The 26,167-nt window shown below is 38.2% G+C and overlaps 1 protein-coding gene across 1 annotated transcript in view; it reads left to right on the forward strand.

Annotated features, from left to right (window-relative positions):
- Positions 1-26,167, forward strand: part of ATP11B (ATPase phospholipid transporting 11B (putative)) — a 146,533-nt gene that overhangs the window by 70,061 nt on the left and 50,305 nt on the right. The window contains exons 9-13 of the mRNA XM_044670954.1: positions 6,505-6,569; positions 9,251-9,332; positions 22,097-22,247; positions 23,511-23,708; positions 25,351-25,572. Coding sequence (XP_044526889.1) covers positions 6,505-6,569; positions 9,251-9,332; positions 22,097-22,247; positions 23,511-23,708; positions 25,351-25,572 — 718 coding nt within the window. The remainder of the gene's footprint in view (positions 1-6,504; positions 6,570-9,250; positions 9,333-22,096; positions 22,248-23,510; positions 23,709-25,350; positions 25,573-26,167) is intronic.

A 26,167-nucleotide genomic window follows, 5' to 3' on the forward strand; every position in this document is an offset into this window, starting at 1 on the left:
GTGTCAGGTGATAATACCTCAGAATTGTCTTTATTTGCATTTCTCTTAATGATTTATGACTGTTGATCATTTTTCAACTTCTCTTTCGGAAATTGTTCATATCTTTTGACCTTTTATGTCTTGGGACAGCACAGTTATTGGACAGGACATAGAGTTTGAAGTAGAGAGATCTGGCTTCCAGATTTACCATTACAAGGAGACCCAATTCATAACTGTGAAGATGTCATCTCATTGATAGAGAAAATTAGGATGGATTTGAAAGATACTTCTATAATGAATCTAGAACTAGAGATCTTTACTGATGGTTCCAGTTACATAAATAAGGGGAAAAGATTTATGGGGCAGCAGTAGTGACACAGAGATGCTGTGGTTTGGCCAATGACATCTGTGCTCAAGGAACGGAAATAGTGGCTCTCATCCAAGCCTGTAAGATAGGGAAAGGCAAGAGAGTCAGTATCTTCACAGACTCCAGATATGCCTTCTACATGTGACTGGAGAGATTGCGGAATCAAGGGTTCCTAACAAGTGCAGGCAAAGAGATAGCCTATGCCAAGATCATTGTAGAACTTCTAGAGGCCATACAATTGCCGAAAGAAGTGGCAGAAATCTCCTGTCAAGTTCATAGCTCTGGGGCAGACTATTTGTCTAACGGAAACCATAGGGCTGACGTGACAGCTAAATTCGCAACCTGGAAAGGTCCAAGACATGTTCTGAGTTTTTTGATTATTGAAGAAGTGGATATAACTAGTGTTTACAATGATTCAGAAGTCCAGGCATGGAAAAAGACCTTTGGTGCCAAGGAGATAGGAGGGATATGGTTTTCAGACTCAGGGAAACCCATCTTGACCAAACAGCTATTCTATCATGTATGCAGCTCTATACATGAGAAAGGGCATTTTGGGACCCAGGTTATAATTGATACAGTCCAGAGATTTTGGCTAGCACCTGGGATAACATCAATTGCAATGAATGTCTGTGGGAGATGTAACACATGTATGAAATACAACCAAAGAGTATTTAAAAAGGAAGATCTTGGAAGTCGGCCATTAGCTTTTACTCCGTTTGAAAGCATACAGATCAATTGCATCACAATTCCTAAAGATTAAAGAGTTTAAATACTGCCTAGTAATAGTTGACAGACTGACAAGGTAGCCAGAAGCGTTTCCAGCCAGAAAGAACAATGCAGCATTTGTAGTAAAAGTGCTATTAAAAGAGATTGTACCCAGGTTTAGAATCCTGTCTTGCGTGGATTCCAAATGGAGATCTCATGTCTCACAGTCCATTTTAAAACAAATTTATGAAAATTTGGGGATTAAAGCCAGTTTTCATACGCTGAACCATTCACAGAGCTGTAGACAAGTTGAAAGATTAAACAGAGAGATCAAAACTTTAATTGGAAAACTATATTCAGAGACTCACTTAAAATGGACTGATATATTAGTGCTTTTCTACCTTCAAACTCAACCGAGTGGAGACTTACATCTTTCTCTATTCAAAATGTTGTACAGATATCCTCTATTACAAGCCCAAATGTGCAAGCCCAGTTTTATTTCAGTGTTAGGAGGAGATTGCCAGTTGTAAACTCACATAAGATCATTGCAAACCAGATTAAAGAGCTCCACGAAATGGGTGTAATCCAACAAAAAACAACTCAGGATTATTCTTTGCATGATATAACACCTGATGACAAAGTCTATTTGAAAAACTTTAACAGAAAATCAGAAAAATGGGTAGGACCCTACAAAGTTTTGGTAACAACTCCATCAGTAATAAAAGTCCTAGGGAAAGATGTGGGTTCACTGTTCCAATGTCAAAATCCAAAAAGCTCATAGGAATAGGAAAAATCAAACTGAAACTAGAGATGAGGAAGATCCAAAATGAGAAAACAAACCAAACAGAGACAATAGAGTTAGGTGAAAGACAAATACAAATCCCTGAAAGTCATCCAGAAGGAGATGAAAGTGTAAACAACAGGCAAGTGTAGACAACTGTCAGAAAACTCATGAGGGGACATATTGAGAGGAAGATAAGAAAATAGCAAAAAAAGAAAAGATAAAGTACCAGCCCAGAGGGAAAGTGTGAAGGAAAGCTGCAGGAACAGAAAGGAGACAGAACTCTGAGAGCTGAAATGGACAGCAAAGACAATTACCAATGTGAATAGTTGTAAATACAAGAGGACAGATGATACCAATGACATATGTAAGATGAAGTGTGCCAAAAATCAGATACACAATCATAAGTCAGGGCAATGCAACACAAACACAAACTGGGAAGAAAGAAGAGATTACAACAGTCAAAACAAGAGGTGGATTTCTGAATAGCATCTGTAAGTATCACATACAACACGACATAATATAGAATACACAATTCACAAAATGATGTATATATTTTGATGACCTAGTCTTTTGTCAATGAAAAATATAATGATAAACATGTAAATAGAATAGATCCATAAGGTATTATTTGAACAAGAGGATATATAGACTATGGGTCCTCAGTTTAATTAACATCAGGGCATAGTTAGGATTGAAAACTGTTTTGTAAACATATGTACATATATGTGTGTGTACGTATACACATACATACTTGTAACATAGATTCCTTTTAATTATGTATATATTTCTTCTAAGTATGTATTATGGTATAGAAAGACCATGTACAAAATAGGATAAAGAAGTTAGTTATAGAGTTATTGTAACAAGGTAGCTATAGGATTAAGATTTAGCATAAGAAATACATAAGGCTGTTAGAATTGTTCAGGTGGATTTTAAACTGCATTTGCAGAAAAGTTTTTCCTTTAAGAAAGTTCCTTGTGAAAGCTACAGCTAAAATTGAGTTTAATGGAAGATTTTATAGTTTAAATATAGTTCTACTATATTAGTGTTCATAGATAGAAAGTTTGTATATTAGGTTAGTATTGTAAAAATTGCATTGGCATTAATAACATTTGATAGAGTTAGTTGCAATTTGTAACAGTATTGGGTTTGTTGTAGTGAAACCTTGTAACCATTATGTAAACCCTACCCTAACCCCATATCTTTCCTGGGGAAAATCCAAGATTAGGGATAGTAAGTTAGCAATTAGCATGACGTAGAGTAGAAGGGGCTTCTTATTTTAGGGGGATTAGTTAATAAGAATAGGAAACAAGGTAAGTATCAAAGTTCACAACATTGTTCTCGGGGAGTTCAAAACTGAAATGGGACGACCTGTAAAGGAGGAATTTTGCAAAGAAAGGTAGAAGGCCACAGAATGTTGTGAACTTTGATACTTACCTTGTTTCCTATTCTTATTAACTAATAAAAGAGTAACTAATTAAACTAATAAAGAGTAAGAGGCCAACCTATTTGGAATCCTAAAAAAGGAGGGGGCTGAGGGTTCTAACGGCCAGCCAAGGGGGTTAGAGGTGTGCCTCTGGAGGGAAAGCTTCTCCCTGAGCCAGCTCTTGCCAAACCTCTGAGCCATTTCTGTGAGCCATTCTGCCAAGACCTAAATCCTACAAAAGCCTAGAAGACCAAAGCTGAGGGAGGGAGCCAATTGAACTGTCACAGTTGCCTCAAGGAGACCATACCTCTCTGAGGGTGGCTCTGGTCACTCCAGACTCCATATTTTCTACACCAAGCTACTTCTATCCTTGAAATACCTATATGGGTTTAGTTTAGGACTAGACAGATAACAGGGGATTTCCTAGATAGAGAAAGAAAAGAGAGTGCAGCCCTGGCCTAGCTGGGGAAAGAAGAGACTTTGCAGAAAAGTCAGTTTGGAGGGGATTGAATTAGATCCTGTAGACATAGAGACTCGCCTGCAACCCACACACCCAATTTTCTTTCCTGCTATTTCCTGAATAAACCTTCATTAAACTGAAACCCAGTTAGATAGGTTTTTGGACTGCCCTAGGCTAGAAAGTGTCGCCATCTTTGCTTTCTGGCCTTGAAGAGACATCCCTGCCAGGCTGGGTTATGCCAAATCCCAGCCAAACACCATTACTTAATTAAGCAGGGTCTCTTTTTTTTTTTTTTTCCTAATTTTTAATTAATTTAGTTTTTTAAAAAAAACTTACCTTCCATCTTAGAATCAATACTGTGTATTGGTTCTAAGGCAGAAGAGTGTTAGGGGCTAGGCAATGGGGGTCAAGTGACTTGTCCAGGGTCACACAGCTAGGAAGTGTCTGAGGGCAGATTTGAACCCTCCTATCTCTGGGCCTGACTCCCAATCCAATGAGCCACTTAGTTGCCCCCTAAGATCTCTCTTTCACTTAACATACCTCAGTTACTATTTGAGCAAAGGAAAGTAATTTAACCTCCATGCCCCTATAAAATGAAGAGGTTGAACTCCATGAGCTCTATCTTTCCCTAAGGCCAACCTTCTCCCTACATTGGTGAGTTCTTCCTGAGGCTTCCATTTTATAAAGTGGCTCAAAGCAACCAGCTTTTATCCCCCTCCCACCCATGCTTCTGACTTTCTGGGCCGGACTCCAAAATGATATCGCTATACTAAGTAGTTTCGTCTCACACTCCATTTTCCATCCCCCGTTTGTGTATGATCTTCACCTATTTGAATGTAAGCTCCTTGAGGGCACAAGTGGTTTTTCTTTTGTTCAGTGCACCGCATGGCAAATAGGGAGCATTTACTGAAGGTTTGTTTTATTGCTTTCTTGCTCTAAGGTCTCTAGCTCTAAATTGATAGTCCTATGTGTAGCAACTCTTGACCCTTGTGTGCTTAGTGTTTTATCAGAGATAGGACACTTTTATCAAAGTTATTGGATGCAAAGATACTTCTTTTTCAGTCAATTAACCGTCTTTTATTAAGTTCCTTCTATCTGTCATGCACTATGCTAAGTATTCAAGATACAAAGAAAAAAGACAATCTCCACTCTGAAGGAGCCTATAGTCTATGGGGGAGCCAAGGAAAATGCCTGGAGTAGAGAGATAGTCTCCCATTCAAGGAACAACAAGAGAGCTAGTGTCACTGGATTGTAGTAAATGGGAGCTGTAAGGTGGGAGAAGACTGGAGAAGTAGAAAGAGTCCAGGTTATAGAGAAGTTTGAACACCAAATGGAGAATTTTCTGTTCGATTATGGTGGCAATAGGAGTTTCAATGAATGAGGAATTGACATTCTGCCATGGTAATCATTGGGGAATAAGTTCAAGAAGTTGTCCTTGTCCGTAAGAGTGTTGTCTTAGGGTGTCAGGTAACTGTAGTTGCTGGAAAAGAGGGAGAGGAGGTTTTACAAGGTAACCACTGTTAACATTAGGTTAATGGAGAAGACTGCCAGCAGGGCAATGGAGAGGCTGCTGAGGTTGCTGGCAGGCAGAAAAAAGAAAGCTATCGTGAAGTTTAATTTTTCCAAGTTGACAAATCCATCTTAGCTTAATGTGCATTTATTTTGTTTATGCAAGAAGGGATTTTAAAAAAACTTTGTGACCAAAGTACTATCACTTGTTTACTTAAGAATCTTGCCCAAAATCATGCTTAGGAATGGTTTGTCTTACAAACATATTTTAAGAAATTGGAGAACAGAACTTGTTGGAGTGTGTGTTTTAAGATTTTTGCTAAGATTGTGTATGAAGGTGTGCTTCTTGTTTATAGTGCTCATTTAATAATAAGTTATTGGAATTTTCTAATGTTATTTATCTTTACCACTTAAGTCAGCTAAATATATTCTATCAATCAGAGATAATACAGTTTATCATCTTGAACATGTTTATAGATCAGTTTTTATAATCCTAATAATAATGCATCTGACTCCTTTCATATACATTATTTAATCACAGCTTTAACATTTTAATTTTGCAAAATTCATTATTCTTTGGAACTAATTTTTAAAAATTTTATACCAGGTATTTTTATTTTTATTTTACATATTTTTTTAAATCCTTACCTTACACTTAGAATCAATACTGTTTATTGATTCTAAGGCAGAAGAGTGGTACGGGCTAGGCAATGGGGGTTAAGTGACTTGCCCAAGGTCACACCTAGGAAGTGTCTGAGCCCAGATTTAAATCCAGAACTGCCCATATCTGGGCCTGGCACTCAATGCACTAAGCCACCCAGCTGCCCTCCAGGTATTATTTTTATAAAGCATCCTATTTCCATATTCTCTTTTCTGACATTATTTTATCTCATTTGATCCTCTCAACAACCCTGTGAGATAGGTTTTATTATTTTCATCCCTATTTTATGAAGAAGGAAATTGAGACTGTCAGAGATTAAATGACTTAGGGTCTCACAGTTATTAAGTACTGGAATCAGGATTTGAAATTATGTCTTCTTAACTCCAAGTTTAAAACCATCTACAAAAACACCTAGAAAATAATTTATTTCATCAGTTGTTGAAATCTTTTGTTGTTTTTATTGTGCTGAAGTTATTTTTGTAAATATTGGGATTACTAGTTTATCTTATGTTTAGGCCTACAATAAATGAGAATCAAATGTGAAACCCTAAAGTTGACAATATTTTGGAATCTAATAATTTTTTATTAAACTTTGTGTGTTTGGTTTTTTTAGACCTCTTGGGCCAGAAAGTCTCTTGCTTCGTGGAGCCAGATTAAAGAACACAAAAGAAATTTTTGGTTTGTAGAAATTTTATAAATCTTAGTCTAGAGTAGCGGTTCTTAGCCTAGGATCTGTTAATGTGCTTTTAGAGATAGTTTTATAGAAATATAAGTTTTCTTTGTAATTCTGTGTAATTTACCATGTACATTAAAAAAAAAATTCTAAGAAGGGATCTATAGCCTACACCACACTGCCAGAGGGTATCTGTGACTCAAAAAAAGGTGAAGTAATCCTACTCTAAAAACATGTTGAGTGTTTGCACAAGGTGTTAGGAACCATAGTATTTATATGCATTGAATTCATTTTACTAAAAATCCTTATATTGGTTCCCTAGCCCCCATTTTCTTTCAGGTGTGCACAACTTTGAAATAAATGGAGTTACTATTATATTTAGACATTTTAGCTCCTGTTTTATGTTTGCATCTTAAATGAATTTTCTTACTTTTATATTTGATCATCTAGAGACTTTTTCTAACATTGTCTTGATGTCTATACAGCAGAACTCCAATGTAAGCAAATTGAGTTTTCCTTGCTGTCTCACTTGATCGACCTCAGCATTATAACTCCAAGATTCCTAATTTGCTGTGTCTAACTCTTTGTATTCTCTGGAGCCCCTGTTCTGTCATAACAAGGTTCCTTTCATCTTAAGTTTCTTCCTTTCACACTTCTTTCATCTTATACTCACAAAAACCTAGTGACCTCTAGAAGGCAACACAGTCCTGGCCTCCCTCTGCAGTGCTAAGTGCGTGCCATCCTCTCATGTCTCATCCTGTGAGAAGTCAACATACTCTTTGTTCCACACTACCACTTTATAGATGCCATCTTGCCTTGAGGTTCATTCCATCCACCTGGATCATTTATTTAAGCAGAATATTTAAGTGCAAACTTAGAAGTAAATTAAATTAAGAAGGACCTTAATGCTTCACTGAATTGTTTAGACATCTAACTTTAAACTATTACCAGTTGTTTATAAAAACTAATGACATATATCAATGCTCACAAGGTAAAAGAATTTATTCACATTTTTTGCTTTTTGACCAGATACAATTGCTGCATGTTTTTCATGAATCTGTTTTGAGTCTTTGTAATTCTTTAATATATTTTTTTAAATCCTTACCTTCTGTCTTGGAGCCAATACTGTGTATTGGCTCCAAGGTAGAAGAGTGGTAAGGGTAGGCAGTGGGGTTCAAGTGACTTGCCCAGGGTCACATGGCTGGGAAGTGAGGCCGGATTTGAAACTAGGACCTCCCATCTCTAGGCCTATCTCTCAATCCACTGAGTTACCCAGCTGCCCTCTTCTTTAATACTCTTATCTCATCCTAGCATCCTTGAAACTATATTACTGATTGTCATGATCTAACATCAGAGCTGTGCCTCTGACTTCTTTCTGTCCTTTATAAGCAGTCCTTTATAATCAAGACTTGGAACCTGATGTTGACTGCTTATAATTTTTAGAAGTCCTTCCATAAAGTATTTAAAGCATCAAATTAGGACTCTTGGCTGGTAGAGGTATTTTTTTCTGCAAGCAGCTGCTTTATGTGACTAAGGAGAAATGTGTTTTTGATAAATATGTGTTTGTAACAGATCTGATCACCAAAACTGACTCTTGAGTGATTATTTCTTCACTAAATTCTGGTTGTAGGATCACAGGTCTAGAGTTACAGGGGACCATGGAAATTGCTTAGTCTAATCCATTCATTTTATAGATGAAGAAACTGAGGACTTGATGCCAAAACCATTTATCCAATTTAACACAGGAAAAAAGTGACAGAAGGATCATTCTAGTGTACCATGATACCTCCCCTCTTTAGCAAGATTGCAGAGTTCCTTTCCACCCTGATTTGATTCTCATGATTAGAACCTTTGGGGGGGGGGAGGGGAAGGGGCATTCAGCTACACACAAGGATGCTTCATTTGAAGTCTTAACCCTTGTAGGTAATAAATTCAACTGTACACTATCCTTTATCCTTAAATACCTTGCCCTTTTGTCCTGCCATTCCTTTGGCTTTCCTTCACCTATCCCTTGCTTTTAACACCCCTACTTCACAACCTGCTTAATGTCAATAGAGACAGTCTCATGACTACTAACTAGAGCCACTACAAATTAGGCCCTTATTGTTCCACAGCAATCATTTTTCTTGTTTCTAACTAATACGGTCACATTCCTCATAGCATCTTTCCTAAGCCTTCTTTATTTCGTCAGATCTTGTAAACCATCTCTTCCACCTCCCAGTAAGAGGAAACCTTGCCTCCAAATTTACTAAGATAATAGACACTGACTTTTACATGTTTCCTCTTCTTATTCAGCTTCTTAAAACCTCTCTCTGTTATCCCTCATTCTCTACTCCTTTGTTCTGGTCACTGATTAAGAGATGACTAACTTTTTGCCAAGGCCAATAATTTTTCTTGTTTCTTTGACCCTGTCGCACCAGATGTTAGACAGTAAGAAGATATAGATTATACCTTAACTGAGCTTTTAACTCATCAATTTTTAAAGTTTCTTCTTGCTTTAAATCTGTGAATCCTATAATAACTCAGTTGTCCCATATTATTCATTGCAAATTTACATTAGCTTTAAGCATGTGTTATTTTTCCAGTATCAAATTGATAGAACATAATCTCAAATAAATCAAATTCTGCTGGAAAGAATAAAGAAAGTTTTTTCTTGTAAAATGGCAACTTTGATTCTGTTTTTTAGGTGTTGCAATATATACAGGAATGGAAACTAAGATGGCATTAAATTACAAGAGCAAGTCACAGAAACGATCAGCAGTAGAAAAGTAAGTGTTTTAAGGTAAACTATTTTTGGAGTGGTATATATGTATATTCTTTTCCTCCTCATGAGTTCTTTGTTTCAATTAAAGAGTACTACCATCTTCCCAGTCTCCTACAATTAAAATCTCAGTATTTTGATTCCTCATTCCTTGTCCCTCTTATGCAATGAGTCACCAGATTTTACCATTTCTACTTATGAAACCTCTTGTCTCTGTTCTAGAAAGAGATAGTACTTAATAAATGTTTATTGATTGATTGTCCTTTCAGTTTCCATTGCTGTCACTCTAGATTATTACATTAATGTATATTTGACTTGGACTATTGAAATAACCTCTTCTCTGTTCTTCCCACCTGTGGCTAGTCATCTTCCATAGCTCTCTAACATTTTACTTTCTTACTGTTAAGTTTAAAATTCTCTGGAGACTGTAATCTTAATTTATTTTAAAATGACAATTTATTTAATGATGCCAATTGAATGGAGGATGAATTGGAATGGTGGAGAGACTTCAGGCAAGTAGACTAATTACCTATTAGAGTATTCCAGGAGAGAGGTGATAAGGTCCTGAAGTAGGATGTGAGTGGAGAGAAGAGATCATATACAAGGGATATGAAGCGAGAAATGACAAGATTTGGCAAAGGAATGGATATGTGGGGTGAGTTCACATAAAAAATTAAGGATGCTACTAAGGTTGAGTCAGTGGGTGATTCAGAGGTTGATAGTACTATTGATTAGGAAGAAATTAAGGTTTGGGGGAAATTAATGAGGTTTTTTTTTTTTTTTTTTTTTAGCATGTGGAGTTTGAGATACCTATGGTACATCCAATTCACGATGTCCAAAAGGCAGTTGGTGTTGTAGGACTGGGACTCAGGAAAGAATAAGCCTGGCTAGATAGATATAAAAATATGTGCATAGAGATGATAACTGAATGTATGGGAGCTGACAAAATCATGAAATGAGATAGTATTATCTGGTGTGCACAGATAGATAACCCTAGGAATCTATGAATAGATTTCAGTGTATCTATTAGCTTAGATGAGGAAAACATTTAATCTTTATTTTTACTGACTTCTAACTGATACTTAGCATTTCCTCCAATTGATGACTATAAAAAATATATATTTTTAGAAGGAGATTAAGGTTATCACCAGACTTTCAAAGGAGTCTATGATGGGAAAGGAGAAAAAGAGACCAGGACAGAGCTTTGGGGGATTCCCAGAGGTTGGGGGATTGACCTCAAGAAAGACCCAGGACAGAAGAATGAGAAGTAGTCAATTACTCAGTCATTAAATTATTTGTTAAGCACCTATTACATGCTAGGCTTTGTGCTAAGAAGTTGAGATACAAGGAAAGGTCAAAGAGTTCCTGTTCTTGAGGAGTTTATAGTCAAATGGGTGAATGAACATGCAAACGATTGGCTGCAAAACAAGCTATATATGGGAGCAGTTGGAAGTATTCAAAAGAAGGAAGGCAATATAATTAGGTGGGATTGTGAAAGATGAGATTTTCCTGGGCCTTGAAGGAATCTAGAGAAGCCAGGAGATGAAGATGAGAAGGGGGAATATTTCAGGCATGAGAGGCAGCTAGTGAACCCAGTAGAAGTCTGGGGGTAGAATATTTTTGTTTTGGGGAACAACAAGGAGGCCATTGTCACTGGATCAAAGAATTTGTGGAGGAGAATAAGGTATAAGAAGACTAGAAAGCCTTTGAGTGCCAGATAGAAGATTTTCTATTTGATCACAAAAGTGATATCAGCCTCTGGTGTTTATTGAGTAAGGAGAGGTGACACAGATTCAGAAAGATCACTTTGACAGTGGAGTGGAAGATGGGAGTTGGGAGAGACTTGTGACAAGCAACCCTCTACTGGCAGGCATTTCTAATAGCAATAAAGTGTGAGGTTCTGAGGCCCCACAGTAGGGATGGTATAAAGGTTAAATTAGGAGTTTGACAAAATAAGAGATCAACTTTTAACAATTTTAGTTTTAATGAGAATATAGTAAAAGGAGGGAAATATAGGAAAGAGAGAGAGAAATTGCCTAACTAGCTACCTTATAACTACCTATAACTGCCATTAGAGAAAGTCTAGCTGATCACCCTTCAGCTCAGCTCACCAAGGAGAATCATTATATCTATATATCTATCTCCCAACCACCAACCCACACCACCAGCAAACAACCCCCAATGATCAACCACTTCCCAACCCCCAAAAATGTAAAAAAAGCCCCTCTCAGTCCTTGTGCTGGCCTTTTATATCCCCTTCTTACCTCACTTCCTGTTTCTTTTGTTTCTACTTCCTTTCACTATGGGCTGATATATCTTTACACATCTATGGTAAAAGGGCCTCCAGGTTCATAGCTAAATTAGAAAAAAGGGATTAAGAATTCCCTTTTACAATACCCTCTGTGATTCCTTGGGAGACTCATCTCCCCAATGAATCATTTAAACATAATTATCTTATACCTCTAAAAATCTTATAGTTAAAGGTGCCTGACAGGCCTGGCTTCTACTTTATACTAAATATCTAAAATCCTAATTTTCTTCATAACACCTATTACATACCATATACACTATAGAGGCACAAAACATTACAATAAGTATATAAGTATATAATATCTAGCACTGTGATGTTCCAAATTGGTTGTGCTATTTCAAAATCAATAGCTATTTTACAGTACTTGGGTACACACTTGAACATTAGATAGGGAACAAACAATACACTTGCCAAAGACTATACATTTAGCTCACCAAGGAGAATCAATATATCTATATATCTATCTCCCAGCCACCAACTAATCACCAACCTACACCACCAGCAACCAGCCCCCCAATGACCAACCACCTCTCAACCCCCAAAACAGTCAAAAATCCCTTCTCAGTCCTTTGTGCTTCTTACCTCATTTCTTATTTCTCTGGTTTCTACTTCCTTTCACTGTGGTCTAGTATATCTTTATATATGTCTGTATGGTAAAAGGATCTCCAGGTCCCTGGTTAAATTAGAAGAAAAGGATTAAGAATTCACTGTTACAATGGCAATGTCAGAGGAGAGAAGAGGGCATTGTTTGAGAGAAGTTTTGTAGGTCACATCAATAGGACTTGGCAGTAGATTTTATATGTGGAATGAGAGAGTATTTAGAGAGGATGGCACCCAGGTTTCATGACTGGGATGATGGTGGCACCCCCTATATTACTAGGAAGGTTTGGAATAGGGGAGGGTTTGGGAGAAAGATAATAAATTCAGTTTTTGACACATTGAGTTTAAGATATCAACAGGAAATACAGTTAGATGTTCAATAGTCATTTGAAGATGCAAGATTGGAAATCAGCAAAGAAATTAAGGCTGAACAAATAGATCTGAGAATCATCAGCATAGAGATGATAATTGAATACATGGGAACTGATTTAGATCATCAAGTGAAATAGTGTAGAGGGAGAAAAGAAAAGTGCCCAGGATGGAACCCTTTGGGGGCTGTGTTAGGATACTGTGAAGAAACAGTCTGACAGGTAGAAAAACCAGGAGAGAATAGCATCATAAAAACCTAGAGAGACAAAAATTATTCTCTTTCTGTCCCTTTCTTTGCTATTATGGGAATTTATTTTGCTTGACTATACATAGCTATATTATGCTTTTGGTTTTTTTGCCTTCTCAATGAGGGTATGTGGAGAATTTAGAACTCAAAATTGAATTTAAAAAAAAAAAGAGAGAGAAGCCAAGATGGAACTGGTTTACTTGTGCTTGTAGAGGGGTTGGCCTTAGCAAGGAGAAGGAGCTACTTCATCATGTGAGAAGGATGGAGGAGTAGATAGTGCCAAAAATCATCTGGGTGATGTAGATAATGAGAAGAGATAACAAGGAAACTCATGGCAACTGTACTCAGATTTTTTTTTCCCAGTAAAATGTGAAGCATGGCTTTCAGCTCACAGTGGCAGAAGGGTTAAGTTTGGTAAGTTTGAGTGATGAAAAGGTTTGGAAGAACTGCTATAGTCAGTGGGGGATAGTAAATTAAGGAATTATCTTAAAAATTGCTTTGCCAGAGTGAGGGCTCAAATTACATTTGTAGTAGACAAAATCACCCATCAGCATTATTTTATGATTTTCTCAAGCTTCAATTAGGAGGCATATGTAGAAGTAGAGGCAATGGATGGTGGGTGTAATCCAGTAGATACCCTGGCTTCAATGAGGAGGCAAGGCGCAGGGTTCAGTTGATTCACCAAAGGGTCAAGATGGGGAAGGGAAAGAGACTGCCCACTATGGGGTCATGGCATCAATGAAGAATAGGATGTGGAGTTTCAAGGTAGAAGGAAGGGTGAAATTATATCAGATTTTATTCAGGTGATAGAATTTTAGAGTTGGTAGACATGGAAGTGGTGCATTTGGGGGGATGACAAGATCAGGGCTGCGACCATCAGCCTTTAACTCATCACCCCCCATTTGGGCTTTGATTGGAGGATGGAGCCATGAACCCCAAAACCCCCATTTAAAGAAGCAGCTCAAGGGGGCAGCTGGGTGGCTCAGTGGATTGAGAACTGGGCCCAGAGATGAGAGGTCCTGGATTCAAATCTGGCCTCAGATACTTCCTAGCTGTATAACCCTGGGCAAATCACTTAAACCCCATTGCCTAGCCCTTACCACTCTTCTGTCTTAGAACCAAAATAAATTTTTTTTTAAATAAAGAAGTAGCTCACCATATCCCATTTCCCACCTGGCTGTACTACTTTGGGGCTTCTCTGACTTTTCATTCTGTTTCCTTATGAAATACCTTTCCTGGCTCCTGTCCCTCCCCACAACTTTTCTGTTTCCTTTTTATATGTCTCCCCCAATAGACTAAGCTTTTTGAGGGCAGGGACTGCCTTTTTCTATTTGTCTTTCCAGTGCTTAACATGCCTGACACATGATGGGTATTTAATACAATTTTATTGACTGGCTGACTCTCTATGTTGCTGAAATGGGGTAGAGGAGTAAGTCATGGGGAATATGTAAGATCTGACAGGATCTTTGTGGGACCATTACTATATATGTTGAAGTCACCTCATATGAGAGCAGGAATTCAGAATTCAGACAGTGGCCCAGGCACAAGTTCATTAAGGAGAGCAGGATGCTATTGTAAAAATGGGTACCAGAATTGTGATTGAGTGGTAGATGCAGGTGGAATAAACCTTCACAGGGAGAAGTTATTGAGTGATGGGGATTGTAACATGGAAAAGCATACTGCTATACTTTGTATGGGGCAAGCTGGCAATTTGTCCTGGTTAGAATGCAGAACATGCCATAAGACAGGCGGCTAGTGCCACATGACCGTTGGAGCCAGGCTATATTGGCAGACCCTGAGGGCTTCTTCACTTCTCCCCTCACCTTACCATACCCCACTAGGACCGGGAGGTGGAGCGGGGAATGTAAGTAGTTTTTAGACTTAGAATAGTGTCAAACCAATTCTGCAGGACAAACCTATTATTACTTCTGGCAAGGCAAACCAACCTTAACCAAAGATTAATTTTATTTTATTATCAAAGAGACCGCACCACTCTGACCCAGGGATGTTTGCCCTGGGTCAGCAAAGGAGAATTCAGGGAAGACCTAACAGCATCTTGAGTCAGGGAAATCTTTCACCCTGTTATAAAGAAGGTATCTTTACTACTATTCTAGTTATTATAGCGTATATTAATGAGGGAATCTGTGCTTTGGATTCCCTTGATAGCTGCTGCAGGGACACCCGAGTCCTGTCACTCAGCTGGATGTTATAATAACTGCCCCTTCTCAATAACAGCGCCCAGGCAGGATCCCTAAAGATCAGGTGGATGGGTAACCCTTTCGGGTCCCACCAGGGGTTGGATTGATTATTAATATTGGGCTCTATTAGCCTTGGATAACGTTTTCATCTGACTGCGTTGCTCCCTCCCCAAGGGTTGTGATGTAATAACCACTTCAGGAAGGTACTTAATAAACTTTATCTATAGATGTTAATAAGGGAAAGGAACAATCAGGAACAGATTGGGGATAGGAGACCCTGTCACTAATGGCTATGATCACCAATCCCTCAGGACTGTAGGCTGTTTCAGTAATGCTGGAGCTCTTGTTCTTCACCTCCTTTGGCTCAGCTTGGCCATGGCCAAACCAAAGAAAGCTGAGAAAGCAATCTGCTTGGTTGATACAGATATCAATGATCCCTCTCAGCTTCTTATTGCCAGTTGTTATGTCAGTCCTATAGCCTTCAGGAAATACCTTCCTTACCTCCCTCTGTTTCTTCTCCTTCCCTCTTCCTGGTTTCCAACCAGGCCTGGATACCTACATATCTAATGATGGTTGAGATGTCTAAATATCTAGGGGGAATTCAGAGAGAATAAGAGGACCCATGGTCAGATCCACAGGTCAATCCTCCAAGATCAGATCAATGTCCAAGGCCAAGGGTTACAGGCCAAGGGTCCAAAACCAAAGGGCCCTTGTCAGATGGCTGTCAGGGTATTTATATCCTCTGGCCAACTGCCTTTCCTCTTGTCCACACCATCTCTGGGAACATTCCGATGTCTCCAACTGTCTTCACCTGTCACTCAAGGTGAGACTCACAACTCCCAGAGTTTGAATATGACACCCTTAGTTCTCAGTACTTCCTAACCCTCTTTCCATTACCTTATCACCTATACTCCTTTATCAATAAACCCCTTAGCCTTAATCTGAGAACTTTGTGGTTATTGCCTACCTATCTAAGACCAAGCAGGGACAGCCACCAGGAAAGGTTCTGAGCAACTATAGCAAGGATAAACTCCTTTGCTGTTGGACAGGAAGTCCCATACTCACTTCTTGTCAAAATATTATACACACCAATAGGAAGTTACTTCCTCATCAGGATAGGGGCTGCAGATTAGACATCTTAAAGGAGCTCGATACCTAGCAGAAGAGAGTTTCTTTTATCCCTCTGCTAAACTGGAACTTGGTTACCATCCTCTCCAAAGCTAGCTCCTTCTAGTATTATTACTAGTTTCAGCCCCTTTATTCATTACAGGATAGAAGAAGGACCTGGAGGTGGCAGTGGAGAGCCAGGGACTGGAGATGGAGCCAGGACAGATAGAAGGAAGAGAACCAGGAGCTCAGCCTCACTAAATCCTGGAGAGGGAAGAGTGTCCACAAGGAGAAGCTAAGAGCAGCGTCAGAGGGGAAGGGAAAGGAGCCTGCTTTGTGCCAGGCTCTGTGCTCAGTGCTTTAGAAATATCATCTGCTAGGTGGATGCTGCCCCTAACCTCATTTTATAGTGGAGGAAATGGAGACAAGCTGAAAGCAAGGGACTTGCCCAGGGACACATACCTAGGCTGCTTTGGAACTCAGCTCTATGTGCCTCCAGGCTATTCACAGTGGCACCTCCTTGCCTTACATTTCTTTTGTACCCAGAATATTCTAAGCACTTGGATTGACAAAAGTTCTTTTGAAAAGACCTCCACTTTAGTGGACCACAAGCTCACTATCAGCTAGTATGATCTGGCAACCAGAAAAGCTGATGTCTTCTTAGTTTGCACATCCAATCTGTATCAAAGTCCTGCCCTCCCTCCCTTCACAACATCTCTCCTCCTTCTCAACATAGGCCCTTCTTAACTCAGGCCTAAGCCATGGCAGTAGTTGGTTGTTGGTCTCTCTGCCTTATATGTCCCTCTCCAGTCCATCATCCAGTCATTTGCCAAAGTGATATTTGTGCAGTGCAGGTCAGACTGCGTCAACTCCTGTGGCTCCCTGGATCTAGTACAGTAGATTCTAGTTGCTTTTCAAGCCATGTCCTTCTTCCAGGCTTCAGAAGACTATTCTCCATGTACTCTGCAATCCAGTGACGTCTTTCTTGCTGTTCCTTACATATGCCTTTCTGTCTTCTTTCACTGGCTGTCCCTTATCCCCAGAATGTTCTCTCACTTCACTTTTACCTTCTCCCTTTTCCAGTTTCTTCCAGTCCGTCCAAATCCCTCCTTCTGCTGAAAGGTCTGTTTTTCCAGACCTCTAAAACTGCTAGCTTATTCCTTCTCTCTGAGACTATTTCCCATTTTCTTGGTACCTTCTATGTACATGACTGCTTTTTTGTTCCCCTCACTCCACCCCTTAATAAATGCTTGTTGACTAGTATCCAGAACAAGAGAGCTCTGATAAACTTTTTTTTTTTAAACCCTTACCTTCCATCTTGGAGTCAATACTGTGTATTGGCTCCAAGGCAGAAGAGTGGTAAGGGTAGGCAATGGGGGTCAAGTGACTTGCCCAGGGTCACACAGCTGGGAAGCGTCTGAGGCCAGATTTGAACCTAAGACCTCCCATCTCTAGGCCTGACTCTCAATCCACTGAGCTACCCAGCTGACCCCTTCTGATAAACTTTCTATCTTTTGACTTGATCATTAAGAAAATTGAATTTGACTCTAGATTGTGCAGGATAATGAGGGAACTCTGAAACCATGCTCTAGAACAGGGGTCAGCAACATATGGCTCTCGAGCCAGATATGGCTCTTTTGAGGGCCAGATATGGCTCTTCCTGCAGGAGCCATAAAGTCAATTTTATTTCAGGTGCTGTTACAGAAGCACGCACTGTGAGCATTGTATGGCTCTCACTAAATTACATTTTTAAAAATATGGCCTTTATGGCTCTCACAGCCAAAAAGGTTGCCAACCCCTGCTCTAGAAGGATGGATTGGAGAACCTGGAAGTGTCTAACTTAGAGAAGAGAAGGCTGGTGGAACTTGGGGACACTGAACTATAGTTGAATGACTGTCCTGGGGCAGAGGGATTAGCCTGTTCTGCTTGGCCCCAAACAGAGCTAGAGATGACAAAGGAGAAATTCAGGCAGTTAGGGCTGACCATTTCTTGAGGCCACTTCTTAGGGAGGTTGAAGGGGGTTCCTGCTGAAGGATTGGTTCTTGTCTTATTACTTGTCATTACTTCTACTGATTACAGACTATCTTTCTAAAAACAGATTAATGACCATAGATTGAGAACTGTTGGACATCTGAGAGTCCCACCTAGTGCCAACTTCTCTTTTTACAGATAATGGAACTGAGATCTGTAGCAGTTAAATGTCTTGTCTGAAATCACACATGTAGTATACAACAAAGGCAGGAGGAGTTGAATCCAGGTCCATTGACTGCAATTCCATTGCTCATTCCACTGTACCTTTAGTTGAGGGAGGGAGGATCTGTTGGCGGCAGTTTTGAAAAAGTTACATTCATTTAAGATTAGTAGGTCATCAAGAAAGACCAAAAATATGTTATTTGTAGCTCATAATAGTTAATCATGAATTAGATTAGATGTATATAATCTATTGTATCAATGAATTGAGATTGAGTAGTGACTTATGTCTATAAAGGATATATTATATCATTGCTGAGACACATTAGAGAGCAGGGGTATGTGTGTGTGGGAGTCTGAATTTAACTTCAAGGTGAGGCATACAAACCTGGTAGGTATGCAGCTTTTCACATATTTGCATACTGGTACACAACAGCTGAGGGAAAATGTGACTTAATGCTTAATAGGAAACATATAACTGTCCTATTGCCCAACTCCCCCCGCCCCCCCTTTTTTTTTAATTATTACTATTTAAAAGGCATCTAGGTAGAGAGAGGGCAGGTTCTGGGGTCAGATATTTAATTTAAATCCTGTCATATTAGCTGTGTGAACCTGCACAAGTCACTTAATCTCTGCCTGCTTCAGTTTCCTCAACTATAAATGAGAACAATAATAGCACCTATCTCTCAGGGTTGTTGTGAAGATCAAATGAGATCATATTTGTAAAGTTCTTAGCATAGTGCCTGGTACATAGTAAACAGTATAATTGCTTATTCCCTTCCCACTCACTCTGTTACCTTTTTTTTTTTTTTTTAAACCCTTGTACTTCGGTGTATTGTCTCATAGGTGGAAGAGTGGTAAGGGTGGGCAATGGGGGTCAAGTGACTTGCCCAGGGTCACACAGCTGGGAAGTGTCTGAGGCCGGGTTTGAACCTAGGACCTCCTGTCTCTAGGCCTGATTCTCACTCCACTGAGCTACCCAGCTGCCCCCGCTGTTACCTATTTTTAAGCAACATATTCCAAAGCTATCAATTCTTATTTTTGTTAAATAAAAAAAAAAAAGAAGCTAATGATAGAACTCTGCTTGAAAACTAGTCAGAGTAGCTTAGATGCCAGTCATTCATCCCCCAATCACTGAATATGGGGAGAGAGAATGTAGTCTCTGCTTTAAGGACTTGACATTGTTAGTTAGTCACACGGAGCCACAATATGAAATGATTGCTTCTGCTTGATATTATTGGCTCTAAGTAGAGAAGGTCGGGGAGGCAGAAGCTTTTTGTAGTCTAGAGGAAGTAGGAAGGATTTCATGGAGCCAGTGAGACAGTTGGGATCTTGAAGGATGAGGGATGGTTTTGATAAACAAAAGAGAAGTGAATAGTGGTATGAGCCAAAGTCTAGAGTGGAGTATTGGCATGGCCCATGGAGGGACCAGTTGTCAAATGATTATCAGGGAATGCTTTGGGGGGAATAGCAAGAAATAAACATAGATGCTATCAGATAAGACTTTTTTTTTTTTTGCAAATAATCCAAGAAGTATCTGTTCATAGAAATACTTTCCAAATAGATTAACCTCAATTAAAGAATCTATATTTTTAATTAAAATTTATTGTAACATATGAAAAAGAGTCTTCATGAAATGATTGTTTTTTATTTAAGGTTATAAAGTGTGGGAACTGTATTTTTAAGTAACCTCAGGAGCACTTTATTCTTCCAGTATCTTTAAGGAATATGATACAAATGACTTTTTTACATAACCAATACTAGTTTTAAACACAAAGCTTTTGCCAAACCTTCTTATGGGAATTTTTCTAAATGGTGTTGTACACAATTCTTTGCTTGTTTAAACAATAGGAGTAGGGACTAAACCTATGATTTTGTTAGTATAGAGAATTCCCAGAAGAAAAAAATTCCTTCTGACAGTATAAGTTAGCTCCTTTTCTAAAGTGTATATTCTTTTTTTTTTTTTTTAATTTATTTTTAAGTATTTTTCCAAGGTTACACAATTTGTGTTCTTTTCCCAACTCCTGGAGCTGACAAGCAATTCCACTGGGTTATATATGTATTATTCCATATTATTCATTTTTGTAATAGAGTAGTCTTTTAAAGCCAAAACCCCAAATCCTATATCCATGTAAACAAGTGAAAAATCATGTTTTTCTTCTGAATTTCTACTCCACACAGTTCTTTCTCTCAGTATGGATAGCATTCTTTTTCCTAAGTCCCTCAGGATTGTCTTGGATCATTGCATTGCTATTAGTAGTAAAGTCTATTACATGTTTCAATTACTGTGTACACTGTTTTCCTGGTTCTGCTCATTCCATTCTGCATTAGTTCTTGGAGGTCTTACCAGTTTTTATAGAAATCAAGCAGTTCATCATTCCATCACCAATCATATACCATAATTTGTTCAGACATTCCCCAATTGAGAGACATCCCCTCATTTTCCAATTTTATCTTTTTAGGGCACACACCTAGTAGTAGTATTGCTGGATCAAAGGCCATGCATTCTTTTAAAGCTCTTTGGGCATAATTCCAAATTGCCTTCCAGAAAGATTGGCTCAGTTCACAACTCCACCAGGAATGCATTAGTGTCCCAAATTTGCCACATCCTCTTCTACATTTATTATATTCCTTTACTGTTGTATTGACCAATCTGCTAGGTGTGAGGTGGTACCTCAGAGTTTTGATTTGCATTTCTCTAATCAGGAGGGATTTAGAACACCTTTTCATGAGATTATTGATAGTTTTGGTTTCTTCTTCTGAAAACTGCCTATGCATATCCATTGACCATTTGTCAGTTGGGGAATAGCTTAATTTCTTACATATTTGACTTTTAATTCCTTATATATTTGAGAAATTAGACCTTTAAATTGTATATTTGTAAGAGAAGTTCCTAGAGGACAGAAAAGTTATATGATTTGTAAAGAGATACATAGCCAGTATTTGCCTAGAGACAACACTTGAACCTAGTTCTTCCTGGCTTTGTGACTAACTCCCTAGCTACTAAACTAAGCTTGCTCTCTTAATGGTAATGATTAGTGATAAGAGCTGGCATTCATTTGTTTAACAATTTATGCTTTACAAAATTGTGTATATATTATCCCATTTTTCCTAACAACCCTCTGAGTTTAGATAAGGCAAGTGTTATGGTCCTCATTTTGCTGATGAGATAATTAAGGATCAAAGAAGGTAAATGATCTTTTTTTTTTTTTAACCCCTTACCTTCCATCTTAGAATCAATACTGTGTATTAGTTATAAGACAGAAGAGTGATGAGGGCTGGGCAATGGGGGTGAAGTGACTTGCCCAGAGTCACACAGCTAGGAAGTGTCTGAGTTCAGATTTGAACCTAGGACCTCCCATCTCTAGGCCTGGCTCTCAATCTACTGATTTACCCACCTGCCCCTTGGCAAAAGATCTTCTTAAGGCCGATGAGTTGCAGAATCTCTTACCTTTTGTTAAGTTATTATATATACCAGGAGACATATAGACTCTCCCATTTGGGAAGGTGATGATTCATACTAATAACAGAGTCTCCAAGCCACCCTACACAGTTGTCTCCATTTAACTGTTACAGCCTTTAGAGAAAAAGGAGAATCAATTAGACCCCTTGTTTATGTTTGTTACCTTTGTTAAATATGTGAATTCAATTTATAAAAGCGTTTTAGTATATTTATAGATTAATAACTTACTGAATATCAATCTCAAATCTCATAATTAATATTTCATATGTTCTTTTATCCACTCTAGATCAATGAATACCTTTTTGATAATATATCTCATAATCCTTATTTCTGAAGCCATCATCAGTACAATCTTGAAATATACATGGCAAACAGAAGAAAAGTGGGATGAACCTTGGTATAACCAAAAAACGGAGCATCAGCGTAATAGCAGTAAGGTACTGTTCTCTCTGCTGCTCTGTAATGAAGAAACATTTTCCCCTGTGCAGTAGAGAACCTAGGAATGATCTGGCCACTGTGGTAATTACCCATGATAGTGGTCTGCCATCAAAAAGTGACTGCAAAAGAACAGTATTGTAAATAGGTGCACATTTGGTAGGTTGGAAGAGAGGCGATAGTCATCTTATTATTACTGTTTCTTTGTTAATCTTCTGCCATATCTTGTTCTCAACATGGAGATGCTAATGATGGCCTGGGTTTCTGCCATGCTTCACGTGCAGTGCACTTGGATACAACACGAGTAGGTTATTTCTACACTCTTGTGTTTCAGTAAGTTAAGTAGAACATTAATATATCAATCCTCTGTTTTAATGCTTTAAAACCTCATTCCCTCAAGATTTTCATCTTATAATGAAATCACAGTCTTAGGGAGCACTTTGGAATTTCTTTAGTACATTTTTATTTTATAGGTGAGGTAAAAGATCAGAGAAAGGAAATTATTTTTTCCTTTTAAAAAAAATCTGTTTAGGTTTTTTGGTTTCATTTTATGTCTTTTTACCATAAAGTCATGCACTTTAACTTTGAAATATGCTGAAGTCTAAACTTCTCCCCAGATCAAAACATTAATATCATAAAGCAGTTTTGAGTAAGTGCAGTTAAAATGGAATACTGATACATATTTATATTCTGAATGTCATTCTAAGATGGGACAATGATTTTTTTTAAATTCTAGTGAACTTTTAATATTTAATTCTGTGAGATTCAAAGCTAGGAGCAAACTTATGAATGACACAAAGCCTTGTTTTGAGAGTAGTTTCAACCTTAGCCACTTTCTTATTAATCCTTACCTTCCATCTTAGAACCAGTACTGTGTATTGGTTTCAAGGCTGAAAAGAGTGGTAAGAACTAGACAGTGGGGTTAAGTGACTTATCCTGACTCACCCTGCTAGGAAATATCTTGAGGCCAAATTTGGATCCAAGACCTCTTGTCTCCAGACCTGGCTCTCTATCCACTGCGCCACCTAGCTGCTCTCTTCAATAACTTTTATGAACTGTCACCAAGAAGCCCAATGTCCCTGCCCTCTTTGGCAGCTTTGAGGATTAATGAAATGGCCCCAAAGGATAAGATGAACCATAGACATAAGTTCTGATGGTCCAGATGACAAGAGCTAATGTTTGCATCTGTTTCTCTGGCAGGTTTCTCTAATAATGTTTATTGCTGTGCATTTTGTGTCTTATACAAACCTTTTTTCCCCCCACAGATTCTGAGATTTATTTCAGACTTCCTTGCTTTTTTGGTGCTCTACAATTTTATCATCCCGATTTCACTCTATGTGACAGTTGAAATGCAGAAATTTCTTGGCTCATTTTTTATTGGCTGGGATCTTGATCTTTATCATGAAGAAACAGATCAGAAAGCGCAAGTCAATACTTCAGATCTGAATGAAGAGCTGGGACAGGTGAAAATGCTCCCTTATTTTCAGTAGCATTTTTGTTCAGTAGTGCATGATTTATACAATTGCTATTAAGTATTTTGTATGATAGAAAATACATCACATAACGAAGAACAAAAATAAAACCCAGGATTATTTTTTTTTTCTTTGTATTCATGTCCCTATATTTCTGTCTAATTTCTTCCTTGAGATTATTCCTATTCTCTGAGTGTTTTTCCCTCCTCAGTCTGTACAAGCATACTCATGTCTTGGTTTCTTTTTTAAAGAGTGTCTAAATGATAGTAGTTTTCTCCTGCCATCACTTTATTTGGCCCAACTCTTTGGCCTAGCCTCCATAGCATGCTGTCTAGCACTGCTTTTCCTTCTTGGTCTTTAGTTTTTATTTGTCTTTAGTGAAGCTTTTCATGACCTTCTTAAAACCAATATTGAAGGATATTACCTTATCTTGATTTTGTTTCTGTCTTAGTATATTTCATGTATTTTCTTCTTTAGTATCAACCCTCCCCTTGATGTCATTTCTGCCACTGACTTTAGGGATCCCTCAGTTCATGTTATTCTCTTTGTACCTAATCTTTTGTGATCTGCTTCCAAATCTGTAGTTACTTTGGGTGCTGGTTGATCCCTTTCTCTGGGTTCCCATTTTTCAGTTCTCTGGTTCAAGATGTCCTGTGTTCTCATACTCACTCTTCCTCTTCCACTTCCTCTCCCTCCCCCATCCTCTCCCTCTTCCAGTCATCCCCCTCCCCCATAGAGAGCAGTGTTCAGTTGGATTTAGAATCTTCAGTTTTATACAGTATAGCAGTTATTTATTTTGATCTTACTTGCCTTCATGGTGCTTTGCAAATATTTCTGATACTCTTCAAACAAGGAACATGAGAGTCCCCTTCAAATTCTTACCAATCTCTGCTTCTTTCTTCAACCTTTTGCAAATCCTGACATTTCTTTTTTTTTAATTTCATAACCAAATCACCAGCCCAAGCTCTTTCAAGATTCTCAGGGATTCATTTCCTACATTCTCCTTAAAACCAATCCTAAATATTGGTAACAATAATCTTTCTGAGTTACTTTTTTAACTCTTCTTTTAATATTTTGTAATTGGACCTTCTTGACCTTTTCAATAAAAATATACTCTTTTGGGGACAATAAAAATAAACTTTTTTTATCTCATATTTGTATCTTCTTTTTACTAGGACCTTTCTTCCTTGGCCTTCCTTCTTCCAGTACTTCCCAGTTTTTCATTTCATAGATGCTCTCAAAGAATCCCATCCATCCTTCTGGTTTTGCCTCAGAGATTGCTGAAAGTCCTATCACATATAGCAGAAATCTATCCTATCTGGAGAGGAGCTATAAATGTCACGCGCTCAATAAGCTCCACAAATGAACATCTCTCTTCATACTTTAAGAAGTTGTATATTTCAAAGTATTCATGATAGAAATTGTTTTGGGATATTTTTTTTTATGCTGTGTTGTCTCTTAACTGATTCTATCATTTACACAACTTATCATTTTACACAACTTAGTAAGAAGCTCTTAAAACTTAGAGATCATGTTTGGTTGATTTGGTTTTTATAAGACTGCAGCGCATCACTATGAAAACAAGGTTATTGAACAGAATAATTTTTTGTTGCAATATTTCACATTTTTCTAGGTGGAATATGTGTTTACAGATAAAACTGGAACTCTGACTGAAAATGAGATGCAATTTCGAGAGTGTTCAATTAATGGCATAAAATACCAAGAAATCAATGGTAGACTGGTAGCAGAGGGACCAACACCGGAATCTTCAGAAGGCTTAGCATACTTTAGAAGCTTCGCCCATCTTAGCCCCTCAGCCCATCTTGCAATCAGTTCTGAAAGTGAAACTGAACTGGTAAGCAGTGTCTGGATCCTCCCTCATCTGCCCCTTTCCCTTCTCTCAAAACACACACACACATTGGGACACTAATGCATTACTGGTGGAGTTGGGAATTGATCCAACCCTTTTGGAAGACAACTTGGAATTATACCCAAAGGGTTTTAAATTCATGTCCTCTGATCCAGCAATACCATTGCTGGGTTTGTATCCCAAAGTTTAGATAAAATGGGAAAGGTTTTATTTGGTTACCTTATGAATAAATAAATAAAATATTTAGAAATAAAAAATATTTATAGTAGTGCTTTTTGTGGTGGCAAAAAAAATGGAAAATGAGGGGAATGTCCTTCAATTGGGGAATGTTTGAAAAAATTGTGGTATATCATGGTGATGGAATACTATTGTGCTATAAGGAATGATGAATTGATGGATTTTATAAGAACTGGAAAGATCTCCAGGAACTGATGAGGAGTAAAATAAGTAGAACCAGGAGAACATTAAATACAGTAACTGAAATATTGTGGAACAATAATTGTAATTGACTTTGCCATTAATAACAATACAATGATCCGGGACAATTCTGAGAGACTTACGAGAAAGAATGCTATCCACA

The sequence above is a fragment of the Gracilinanus agilis genome, chromosome 3, assembly GCF_016433145.1.
Source record: "Gracilinanus agilis isolate LMUSP501 chromosome 3, AgileGrace, whole genome shotgun sequence".
Lineage (NCBI taxonomy): Eukaryota > Metazoa > Chordata > Mammalia > Didelphimorphia > Didelphidae > Gracilinanus > Gracilinanus agilis.